This window comes from Plutella xylostella, chromosome 9 (genome assembly GCF_932276165.1).
Source record: "Plutella xylostella chromosome 9, ilPluXylo3.1, whole genome shotgun sequence".
NCBI classification, from domain to species: Eukaryota; Metazoa; Arthropoda; class Insecta; order Lepidoptera; family Plutellidae; genus Plutella; species Plutella xylostella.
The window spans coordinates 2375997-2389890 of record NC_063989.1 but is presented as its reverse complement, the minus strand read 5'-3'; the positions used below and the strand labels follow the sequence as shown (position 1 = coordinate 2389890).

The 13894-nt window shown below is 34.6% G+C and overlaps 1 protein-coding gene across 6 annotated transcripts in view; it reads left to right on the top strand.

Annotated features, from left to right (window-relative positions):
• The window catches only part of LOC105384464 (extensin-1), a 36091-nt gene that overhangs the window by 969 nt on the left and 21228 nt on the right, over nt 1-13894 (top strand). For 4 of the 6 annotated variants that reach the window (XM_038108046.2, XM_038108068.2, XM_038108036.2 and 1 more), the window contains exon 3: nt 8061-8215. In XM_038108046.2, the coding sequence (XP_037963974.2) occupies nt 8094-8215 (122 nt within the window). In that variant the 5' untranslated portion in view covers nt 8061-8093. Of the gene's footprint in view, nt 1-8060; nt 8216-13466; nt 13508-13894 lie in introns of those variants that run through there. The other 2 variants (XM_038108061.2, XM_011554713.3) reach the window with 1 other exon arrangement.

The window sequence follows — 13894 nt, the reverse complement described above, 5'->3', positions numbered from 1 at the left end:
GTCTCGGTTGATGTTAAAATGTTTTCATGGAGCTTTCACCTGTCAAAAGTTTTTTAATAATGCATTAGAAATTCTTTGGCCAACACATTCCAAAACGAAAATAAGTTGGGCAAAAGTTGCGATACATATTGCATTACAACATTTAAAACTAACTATATTTTTCTAAACAGTTTTAGAAGTAAGTACCGCATTGTTTTAAATAAAAGTTCATCCTTAAAAAATATTCACTAAAACTTTTTAAAGTACTTACCTATTTATTGCTATTTATTCACGACTTCATCCTTATTTATGGAACCCTTAAATTAGTAATTTTCTTCAAAATTTCAAAGAAACTCATAAAATATTTCAATATTTACACAAAGCTCACTAAGCAGACACAGACACAAAATGAGGATGAAAACAGGAAAAAGCTTTCTATAGAAATATTAATATATTTATAGCATCAATAAACCTGGGTATATAACCTTTTCGTAATCATCAACCAACCAATCTTATTTATTATTATTAAGTAAGTAGTTATTGATAAACTGAAATAAAATTATCGATCCCGACCTGGTAGTGGCTTAGAACTGCAATTTGTCGGGAAAATCTCCCAGTTTCCACTTCGGAACGCTAAGCCATTACAATGACCATTATTGTGCCAACTTTTCTGAAAAAGGCAATTAAAACAGTCAGTATCGGATACTTACCGAATTTGTTATATGAATTTTTACAGTTTTTCTGGTAGTACTTATTGATAAGATGCTAACATAAGTGCATATTATGTAGATATAATTACAATGAAATTAAAAGTTTAACTGGAAAAAGGTCAATCTTTTGAAGACCTATAGCATAGTTGACTCGGAATTTTAATTTTTTAAGACGAACCATAATATTTTATAAGTATTTAATTTTATCTAGTCTAGGTAAAATATGGGAAATCACAAATAGTAAAATGCAAACGAATATTAAATTTATTTACTTCCGAAATTGTGGTATCAAAAAGACTGGCTTTAAGATTTTATTAGCTTTTATTTAGTTTTTTATAAAGTAAATCCAAATAAGTAGGTGGGTGGATTTCAACAAGTCCTAAAAAATCTTCATTTCCGTGGACTTTTTTATCTTAAGGATTTTTATTTTAGAAAAACGCTTTTATTAAAGTTTTTGTTAATGTTAGTGTTCTTACTAAATGGGTAGCAGATAAGTTAAAAACTTAACGAGATACGGATGATTAAAAATTTCGTGCCACGGCGATGAAACATGCGTTCACGGCAGTGGCGGATTTACAAATTTGCCGCCCGTAGGCCATTAAAATTTTGCCGCCCCTACTGATTTTTTAAATTTAATACGTTAGTTTAATTCCGTTATTAGTACAATTGTGAACTTAATGATATTTCTGTCATTTAATTACTAGATTATTTTAGCAACCCGCTATGTAATATTGAAGAGTTTAATGTTGACCTAACAAGTTTAATTTGACAGGCAAATAAAAAAACATCTGTAACTTTTAAACGGCTCAATCGATTTTTAGCAAACATATCGTCTAAGAACACTCTCTCGTAAAAAACATGTGATACAAAGAAAAACTAAATTGAAATCGGTTCATTCCTTCGGGTGCTATGATGCCACATACAGACACGTACACGTAGATAATTTATATCACCCCTCTTTTTGCGACAGGGGTTAAAACAACAGCATGTACTAATCATAAGGTGGGGAAAGGCATGACTTAAAAATACGTACACTACAGACAAAATAATGAGTGGTCATTAAACATTGCTTTTGTTAAAACAAATGCACTTAACAGTTTAAAAACAAAAGAAAAAAGACAATGAGATATATTAATAAGTGCTTAAGTTTTACATTATTGTCTTTTGAGATTTAAAATTTGCAGAATCATCAATGAAAAATATTTTTATATGAAAAATATTTCATACAAAAATATATTTTGTATGAAATATTTTTCATAAGTTCTGGCTCTATGCACAAAAGCAATAAAGCATTATGCTTTTCTTAACATAAAGTAGATCATAGGTAGTTTTTAACCCGTTTTAAGCAAGAAAAACTTCTCTCATCTCAACAATTTGTCACCGGTGTACCATGCGAAGTGCAATATCCAAGTTTGGATAAATAATAATATGCTCCAAATTATGTTTTCGCAGAAGCAAAGATAGATAAGGTAGGTTATTCCGATTTTGGGTGAGTGGGATACATGTTCGTATTTTGTCAATTTATGAGGACTGGTTGGGTCATTTTGATTCATGTAAGAACGCTTTGTATACTTGAATATAATACCAAAAAATCCGTTTAAGAGGACAGTATACCTTCGCGATTCTAGCGAAATAGGTATTTAGGAAAAGATTTATTTTCACTTGCGCTCTCATGCCCCGGGAACGGGTGCGATAGAGATGCACTGCTGCACGCGACTGACAAAAGGTACTTTTCTTAATGAAATTCTGGTTTCGGGAGAAAACGTTTTACACTAACTAAATATCAACCAATCTTTTAGATTTTGGTGTCAATCGCTTCAGCATAATATATTCTAGGTTTATAGGTTTCGCGTTTTTAAAAAGAATACATTGTTATTGTTCAACCAACGGCTTGATTCAACCCACAAAAATTACGTTATTTGGGTTGCCTATAACTTTGTAACCATAAAAAAAATCGGAAAAATACAAAAAATCCTGGAGATTGGATAATATTTAGAGGTAGTAAAACGTTTTCTCTTTTTGTATGGACGAGCAAGTGCTATACTCTCCTCTTAAAAGACTTCTCTAAGTACCCACGGATTACGTGAATATTTTAGTTTCAAAAGCTGATATTTTTTTCACTACACGATTGTAATTCCGAATGAATACGGGTTATTCCGAATGAGATTAAAATGAGTTTTAGGTCAGGATATGTATTTATCGATCAGCTATAACCTTGCAAAAACTCATTTCGAAATATTACAACTGCCCAGAAGTACTTATACACATTTATATGATATTTATAATTCGAAATTACCCAATCCCCAGAATTTCATAATGAAATGTTCCAATATTCGGAATTACCCTAATCGGCTAATTCAGGAAAATTCCAAAAAAAATAGCTTGGTTTTTTAAAATTCCGAACGTAGTGAACAAAAACGAAAATCTTTTGGATGAAAAAACAATCAGTTAAATAACTTAACTGATTTCTTAATTACCGATGTGCGGGTAACTCCGAAAATTAAAAAATGCGGAAATTTGCACTTTTTTACTAATTTTACGTTTTAACACGCACGCCCGGTCCTAGCGCACTGAGTCAACCCAAGCGAGGTAGAAGATTAAGTTGCCGTCAATCAAGGTGAAGGTTCCACGGTTTAAAGTATGGCTGCTTTTGGAAGAAAACGGCAAAAATCGGAATAACCCACCTGCACCTTATGTAATGATCCAGAATCAAATCGTTTTCGTATTTTATAATCGTAATTTATACATGGATAGTGTAAACGTATAATTATAAAAAAAAAGCTCTAAAAAAAACTATTTGCCAAATTTGCCGCCCCTCTCAATCTGCCGCCCTAGGCACTGGCCTTTTTGGCCTATTGGTAAATCCGCCACTGGTTCACGGCAATGAAACAAGCGTCCACGGCAATGAAACAAAGGCCCACGGCAATGAAACAAACTTCCACGGCAATGAAAGAACTGTATACAATGTAAATAAAAGAATCAAACCTGACAAAAAAGACTGTGAGGGAAACGCAAACTTAGACAGGTAATGTATGGCAGAAATATTTGGATAGATATTGGAACGAAAGAAAGAACGACAGTATGTATAAAAAATAAGAATATAGTATGGAATTCTCTAAGTAGCATTGTGGGGTCCGTATTGCGACGTATGAAACAAGATGTTTTTATTTCACACTAATAACGTTCACAAACCTTGATCATAAACCTTACCTATAACTATAACATCTATATTTTCATAAGGTATAATATCCAATTTGTATACTGTTCATTTTATGTAAGATTCATAAAATATACTATAATATGACATAATCTGTGCAGAATTACACAACACCGGCACCTAGCACCAAAATATAAAGATAGGTGCGGTTATATGCACATTTTGGCCAGCTAAGCGTCCCCCTACATAGCGCCAATAATAATAACGCAGTCAAAACTCCTTGCACCAAAACCTAAATATAGAGCGTCTCCCCATGTAGCCCTGCTTCGCTTTTGATGAACATGTGCACTTAACCGCTCCTCCTCGCTTTTCTCGTCATCGCACCTATCTTTAGGTTGTGGTGCTAGAGGTTTTGAAGGTGTTGTGTAATTTAACACAGATTATGTGATATGATAGAATATTTTATGAACTTTATGCTAAATCATAGTATATTTTAATTGGTATAATAATATGAAATGTACATGTTATCATCATCAGCTTATAATCATCCAATGCTGGACATAGGCCTCTCCCAAGGAGCGCCACAACACTCGGTCCTCGGTCTTCCGAATCCAGCCACTACCGGCTACCTGCCTAATCTTGCATATTTTTACAGCTATGTTGGTAACCTTAGTCCTCTGACGTATAACCTCTTTTCTGATACCATCCATTAGAGAAACCCCAAGCATAGCTCTCTCCATAGCACGCTGAGTGACTGTAAATCGGTGGACCAGTCCCACCATCAGTGTCCACGTCTCTGCACCATATTTCATAACTGGCAGGGCGCAATGGTTGAAGACTGTTGGATGCGTCTTTCAGCCTCCTTGTCGAAGTTGCTTCTGCCTAGCCGAATAGTCTGCCTCCGGTAGTCATATTATTGCACAACTTCGATAGTTGTCTCACGAACGATCACCGGCTCCGGTTTTATGTGAACATTCTACATGACTTTTGTCTTGCCCAAGTTCATACGGAGGCCTACACGTTGCAAGCAGCATTAAGGCCACTTAGCATCCAGCTGAGTTCCTGCAGAGATGTATGTTCTATTATTTTCTATTCTACTATCTGTGGGAGGTGTAAGTACCTGCACCTGGCTCTCTCGAATGGGACCTTTGTGCAATGTGAATATTCTATTCCAAGGTCTAAGCTGCCTTTCTAAGCTTGGACCATTTCCCACCACGCTGGTCCAAAGGGGGTTGGTGGGTTCACATATTATCTAGATGTGCTAAATCTATAGGTAGATATGCAGGATTCGTCACGATGTTTTCCTTCACCGTAAGAGCGATGGTATACATTGTATTTAAATTCAAAGGAACACATTGGTACATGTCAGCGCCGGAATTCGCACCCGCATCACTGGCGTGGGAAGCGGGCACTTACCCGACTGAGCTACCACCGATCTTATTTATACATAACGTTCATTTTAATTATGTTGTGATTGTTATTATTAATGTAATATTATATATTTCGTTTTTATACATCGCGATACGCACCCGTTTTAACGCACTGCAAAAAGAGGTAATTTGACTAGTCCTGTAGGTAATATGTCAGTGATCGGTATTACCTGTACTACAGGTAAAAGATGGTAAAGATATGTTACTTTGCCTAATCATACATACCACGGCGATAAAAACATAAGTCACGGAAATGAAAAACCGGGCCACGGAAATGAATAACCTAACCACGGCAATGAATACAAATTATTTTACAAGACATGGCAATGAAATTTTTTTCATTGCCGTGGCTTTTTTTTCATTGCCATAGCAAATATTGGCCACGGAAGCCACGGAAATGAAAGCATGGCGATGAAAACCAAGGCATTAAATATAAATTACTAAAAAATTATTAACTATTCGAAGAAATAAACACTTTATAAGGTAAATATTTTCAAAAAGCTTTCTTTTGAATGCTTACTCTAGAAGACAAACTTAATTTTATAGAAGTTATATCTATCCACGGCAATGAAAGAAAAAATGTCCAGTCCCCAAAATTTTTACTGATTTTCACTATAGCGCAAAAACGCGGGCACCGATGTACCTCCTTCCACGTCGAGCAGTTAGGCGACACTTGTAAAAAACGATTAGCGGACTGAGGGGGGCACCCAAGTTCATAGGTAAAACAATATCCTTGATCATGTTTAGGACACGGCGATGAACAGAAGTTCTGGGACACATGAATTTTCACTTACCGTTCGTTATATTCTTTATATATTTCAATAAATGTAATCCGTGACAATACTTTAACTATTAATGTATCAAATGAAACTAAGTTTAACTATCAATACTCAATATTTTTTCATCAATGAAGAATAATACAAAACGTGGTGACGTGGGGACAGACACGGCAATGAAAGATTTGGAGGTTTAATATTTTTTTTATAAATATCCATTAATCCTATTAATAAAATATTTAGTGCTACACATAGATAACTATTTCACTTAACCGGAAAAAAATATTAGAAAATTATAACTTGGTTTTTTAGTACCGATTTCATTGATGCCACGCAATTTTTGGCTGCGGGAAATTCACCCAGGTACACGTCTTTCGTCGTCTTTCAATCTTCTTCTTTTTTCGCAAGGATAATTAAGTTTAAGTCCACCTTTTGTAAACTTATATCTCATATTTGTGCAATAAAGTATTAAATAAATAAATAATTAATTATGATACTGCACTGAAAGTTCCAGTTCCATATGGAACGACAATGGCAGGTCGAACAATTTCATTGCTGGTGAGTGTATTTGGTGATATTTTAGAATTAGGTACTTACATATTATAATAATGACATATTACAATAGCCCTGATAATAAGGGAAATATATAAATACTTATTGGAACCCCGAACATTGTAATGTTCGTCTCACCGTGTGTTGTTATCTGTTTTCGTGCGGCTAATTCCGTCGGCCCTCCATCTTCCGCATAATTTCGCAACGAGCACTTCAACCAATATAAATACACTGAAGTGTGGGAGATAGCTTCTGTCTGCACCGTTTTGTATATAAGTAGGTAAAACGCGTATTAAGTGCTTTGCAATTTAGGCCGTTTTCGTGTAGGCAAGTAGGCACCGAGGCGAATGTCAGTCGCCTTTTTGAACTCATGAACAATGTATTATTTACTAAAATTAAATAAATAAAAAGCTTAGGATTTACTTAGTCGTAAGTAACCGTTAAATAGAAATGCTAACCCAGTTACAAGTACCAAAAGTTCTGAAAATTTTAAAAGAAATCAATGTCGCTAAAAGCTTTTATATCTACCAAAATAGATTCAACTACTTACAATCAAAGTCAATGTCACCGTCAATGGCAGCACAAAAACAACATTATACTACATGTGTTAAATACAGAGGTTAAAAACGACAACATATCTTACACTCTAGGTACATTTTAGAATGGGTGACCCGCACCAGTGATAATATTAAATACTTACATCGGTTCTATGTATACTATTCTATAGACCACCGGTAATTAAATCATCCCGACTAAATTAACCTTAACAAACTTGACTAATTAAATTTAACAAACTTAATCGTAACTTCAATGTAATGCAAACAACACTCAACTTGACCGATTCAGTTCCGAATGTACACACGTCTGCATAGAAACCTGACCGCCTGTCTAAAACATTTAATACAGCATAGTTAAAAGCTCAATGCAGTTCAGCAAAACAAAAACCCCGAGTCGTTTCATGAATAAATTTATCTATTCTCATTATGAACTAAAACTACAAACCACGTGAAAGTTTTAACTAGAAGTTAAGAAAGTTTCAAACACAGTAGGTATTTGACAAACGTATGAAATCATTTATATATATGTACTTGTCTCATTTTACAAAACATTTGTTATGTACCTATCCTTAAGGTAACGCTTCCACCTATCGGTATCGTATGTATAGAACCAAACGGATTATCATAAATGTATGGAGAAACGCCGGTCTGATGCCGATGAAGTGGACGCACTTGTGTGAATTTCTATACAAATACTTAATACTGAATGAGAAATGTCCGTTGCGTACGATGCCGAAAGGTACATATACATATGTCTAGTTTCTATGATAAAACCATAAAAATACGTATTGTGTCGCACAACATAAAAAAACCAGCCCAATAAAAAAAGAGCTGCAAAAAAAGATTTATCTTATGTTATGTTCTAACCTTGTATCTAACCTTCCCCCTCCAATTTCCAGCGTACAACGAACGACCCCCCACCCCCCGCCACGATGTCTTCCGGCCCCCGCCTCGTGCACAAGCAGTTCAACTCGCCCATCGGCCTGTACTCGCAGCAGAACATCAAGGAGACCCTCAGCAAGCACATCCAGGACCTGGGCAATGGCACTGTCGGGTAAGAGCAAAAACGACAATAACCTAAGCAACGTTGAAATCCCCGACATTCCACACAACACTATGTCGCATAACTTTGGATAACATTACAAGGGTTTAGAATTGATTTTTGACACACCTCTGTCAAGAATTCATTATGGAATTATTACAAAGTTACAGTTACAGACAGGGGTGTTAAATGTTAATGATCCAACAGACTATGGTTAGGCATAAGCCGTTTAAAGCTATCGTATCTCCGCTTATAAATATAGAAAACACGCAAACGCAAAAAACGCATCTTGCGTTCATATTCTCGCAACATGCAGTATAATAAAATGGTCGATTTTATAAGTAATAATAAAAATAATATGTGGGGACATCTCACACACGGCCATCCGACCCCAAGCTAGGCAGTAAGATCTCGGTTAAAAATAAGATGCAGGTAGGTATTTCGGCGATTATTTTGTTAAAGTTGTATTTTAGTATTTCTATCTAGGTCTGTATTGAGAAGAAGAGCGTTGTTAGTTCGAAGCGTTCCGTTTTGCATAATGTAAACAGAAATCAAATTGAAATGGTTGCATAGCTTCACAAGTCTGCAAAAGGTTTAATATTTATATGCACTTTTTAAAATGTTTTTTTATTAGTAACATTTAAACGCTTCTGATATTTTATATTGGATCCAACTCAAATATTTATTTTCCTTAATAACTTATTGAAAAAATATTACTTCAAAACCAAGTTGCTCTACTAAGTTTGTTACCTTTTTACTTTATATTACCACGTAGCTTAGTATATTTCTGACTTAATTTTGGTGGTTCTTACCTAAGTATAATATATTTCCCATTTCATATGAACGCCACGGCAATTAAACTAAAATTTAAATTAACAACATTAGCAAATAAGAAAAAGTTGGTAAAATTTTATAACACTTTTCAACAGTAAGCCTACGTACCAATACGTTTTTTTTTACACGGACTTTGGTCAATGAAACTTTTACTGAAATGTTTTTCAGTCTTCTCTTACTTATATGTATTCATGGAAAACTTCTTCAAAATTTTTTCACCAAATGTAGGTAGTTCAACGAAATGGTGACTAATTTGAAAAGTTTTGCGTACTTACTTACTTTCTAAATTATAACTTTCACAAAAGTTCAAAAATACATTGTTAAAGAAAAACCTCTAAAAGGTTGTTCTTTCACAAATTAATATTTTATACGCAAAAAGAATTTTGAAGTTCATCATAAATAGGTATTATTAAATATAAATGATCAATCAAATTAATAACAAACTTTAGGAATACCTCTAAGATAGGAATGCATCTTGAACATATTTGATGAATTAGGTGCTTACTAAAAAAAGTAGAACAATGATGGTGACGGCATCCTCCTAAATATCTTAACATCTATTTTTATCTTTAAAAATATTGAACTGCATCCAAATAGTGAGCTAGATGACAATGAATCATATTTTGAGCCTCTGAATCACGGGTAAGTGCATCACACATGAATCACCTCACTCAATCCAATCAGATTCAGCAGGGTTACTTTTTAGCTTGTTAAAAACAATAGATATGACAATATATTTGGTAAGCGTGATGCTACAAGATGAGATCAAGGTGCTAGGTGTAGTTAGCATAGCCGGGCTTTTTAGTACCTAAGAATATTAGGTATATACTATCTTCTTCAAATTATGAACGAATACCAACATATTCCATCTAGATGAATCTGATATACTGACCTAGTAAAAACGAATAATTAGATTTTAATTATAGCGACGACAGTTTAGTTCAGTAGGCTAGCAGCCAAGCGACCGAAATGCGAACTATGCAAAAAGACCATTTTAATTCATAACAAATACACTCTCGGAATAGAACATTTCTACTCTACAGGCTGATATTTTTTAAACCGGTCAATGTTTTTTTTTATTTACAACGTTTTCACGTGTTTTTATTTTAAAACTTTACTTCTATTAAGTACTTAAATCTAATTTTTACATAATTAGCTATCCAAAGATACCACTTATTAATTAAGTATATTTTGTGCTGTATAATCAATCACATCACAGCAATGATTACAGTGAACTAATTAGTTCATAATTTCAATAAAAACAAAGGAAGATAGCAACACGTTCATGATAAACACTTTCTCAAGTTTGCATGTTATAAAAATATAATTACGTTTTTTGTCCATCGGAAACATGTGATAGTGAATTGAACTAAATACAGATACAGGATAGAATTTTATCAATGACCTTAGTGACGTTAACAGTTCGACAGTCAACACGTTCAAAAGTCTTAACGTCATACTAAGCAACTTTCATAAGCGACCAACTCTAAAATCGAAAAAAAAAACATTACCTAGAATGTCCCAGAAACAGCTAAGAAAAAAATCTCGAAAAGGTAGCGACGATAATAATCCATAGGTTAGATTATTTCCGTCGTTGTTATTGTGGAGAGACATTATTGGTTATCGAAGCCCTTAAACTAACCTCATCAAAACTTTCCTCCGATTGATCTTTGGATGCAACCACCACCCTGTATACGAGACCTACGTCGAAGATAATTAGTTCCAACTAGTTAGAAAACTCATTTATCATACATTACGGGTTCGCGTGATCGAAATTACTATATATTGCGCTTGAAACTGAGATGAAATATCGTCGGTGGGCACTATCTATGTGATGAGTATAATCTGATATGTATCTAAACACGTATTCCAATTTCCGATCTACAAATTAATTTAATTTAAATATGTTTTGCCTTGGTATTTGATATTCGCTAACAATACCGTTAATACTTACGTTGGAAAGATATTAAGTAGGACATATTACTTACCTATATGTAATACTTAACAACATAGTTATAGGTACATCATTATTTAACAATTTGGTTGGGTTGCATTGCAATCGTACTTTCGTAAGGAAGCGTAGACATCTTTCATTCAGTATAAAAAATCGAACACCCTTTATCATCCATCCATTGACTTTAGGCGTCCAAAGTTAACCCGCGCCTGAATGCCGTTGACCGTTGTATCTGAGGGCCTAGCATGCGTGTCACGCGGAGTTTTATCACTTCTCCCTGTATTACTATGTCTCATAGGTTGGTCCTGAATGTCTAACACGGGACACAAGACGTGACAAAAACCGCCGCTCTTAAAGTCGCATGTGAGTGAGCGCGACGCAAAACTCTTGTCACGGCGTGCGCACTTGCACCCCGTGCTTGGTCTTCTGGGAATAAGTCACATAAAAAGGTGAAAATTTGTCGTACGAGCTGTGCTAAGCCCCCATGTGCGCAAGAGCACTGACATTTCAAGATGGCAGATGAAAGCACACGTCGGCATTCCAGAGTAAATCTGCACAGGTTATATCGGTGGAGCCCAATTTAACGTTTCGAGTGATTTTGAAAATTTATTCTTACTTTGATTGCTGCTTGCACTCTTGTATTTGTATATCAAGTAACCCTTTAAAGGGAAAATCATATTTTGAATTTCTGGCATCCACTTCAGGACATTTGAACTTACTCTGTCTTATAAAGGGTTAAAGATAGGAACCGTCTTGGGTAGAATCCAGAGATATGGTGGTTATAACTTGTCTAAGGTAGAATCGGTAAGAAGAAATTAAATGAGTATTGGTAGTTAATATGTAGTGGTAGTTCAAAGTGTCATGCCATTCCGGGTGTTTCTCATAAAATGTACGAGGGTTAGAATCCAGCAAGGTCGTTGTATCTACTTATCGAATTACTAAGCACCTAGGAATATGGAAATAAATGTGCACGTATCTTTCAACAAATGCAAATGCAATGAAAACATCTATTTCGACCATCCTAAATATAAATTTAGGATGGTCGAAATATGGTTCATAAGAACCCAATAACACACAGTAAGGGGAAATATAGTAGCACACAAAAGGGCTTTTCTAGTGAACCAGTTGGATCTAGTTCTCTATACAATACTACTAAACCTATGTCTTTCTTTTATTTTAGTAATGTAAAGCATACATATTCAAAGTATTCTTAACTGTGTAGTAGTACCCTAGTACTACTCATGTGAAGGGAAAACGAATATTTCCGCGCCGTTTTCTTTGATCTGTACTGGGAAAGTCAAATAAAGACAAGCCTCTTATTATGTCGGGGATAAGAAATATGAACCATTTCTCTAAGTATAAATGGTTATCTTGCAAGATTGTTTGACATGATTGTTTACAAAAGCACATATAAATATAGGTACAACATAAGTAAAACATTTATATAAATACTCTCTTTTTCAGGAAAGTTCCTTTATTAAATAAAGTTTTACGTTTTACTCCATCAGTAAAATTATCGTTATAGACCGGTGTGGAGTATCAGAAGCAGGTTATATTATTGAATCACTCCGATATCGATCTTACAAATTAATCAATAAAGGTCTTATACATTATTCTCATATTTTACCATACAAGTATGTATCATAACTTAATATGATCATAACCAAGTGTCACTCACACTCAAAGTCAATTAAGACTTTCCCTAACTTATGTACATAGGTAGGTACCTCATATCTGTAGACTAGACTGTAGCACCCGTAGGTGAGGTACCTAAGTACCTATACCTAGTCTAGAGAGTCTAGACATGGAGAAAAAAAGTAAGTGGAACATGGTGGAGCTCCAGACAGCGCGCGCGCCAGTGTGTCGCGGGCACGGGCCGCGCGCGTCTTGCAGCCAGTTGCAGCCTGCGCCGACGCGGAAACTAAACTCTTTGTGTTGCTAACTTTTTTCGAGTGCTGGGAGTTATTCTTCCGAGGAAATTTCTTAGTGGCCTGACCGAAACCGTTGTATTGGCAAGGAGGTTGAATTGTTTGTTAGTTGTTTTATTTGGCTTATCATTTGTTTTTCTTTTTGCTAATTCCATTTTTAAGTAGGAAATTTAAAATTCACATGCAGTGTTAAAATAACTACACTTTCAGTAATTTACTAGAGATTTTAGACCATTTCAGTAAAAAATTAAGTTAGTAATAATCTGTTACATATAAACAAAACAATAAATTCAAAAATGTACGGTATAAGTAAGTACTAAATTTTAACACTGTTAGCGGTTAATAAATCAAAGTCCTAACCCTGGCACGACCTACGTGAAATTATTATAATAGAAATACGTCACAATCATTAAGGCCCATTGTTTGAATCATCCTTTGGCAATCTTTCAGGTCTATACATAAGCGAACAAAAACATACCTATTATACATAGCTTACTCTCAGTGTGATAAAAATAATTAAAATCATAGTGTGTATTTGAACAAACCTTAAAAAAGTGTGAGGATGACCGCAGTCGCTGATATAGACGAGTAAGATATTTTTTATTAAGTAATGTTTACTTTATTAAATATTTTAATGTAGAAAAGTACTTATGTAGGCAGAGAGGGCCACCTTATTTGTTTAACTTTACTTTATTACCGATTAACTATACCATCAGAATTTGTAGACAGATACTAATTTCCTTAACTACATAACATAAGCAGTCTTTTGGTTTTTTCTAAATCCTAGACAATATGGATCATAACGTCATTTAACGCTAAAAGTAGCCTAACTTTTATACGGCTTGATAAAATATAGATAAGAACACTAGGTAATGAATGATGCAAAAAAATCTAATCAAAAATCGATTCAGCCGTTTGCGAGCTACCTTCTACCTTTACCACAGACAGAATCACTGATACAAACACACGTTAAAC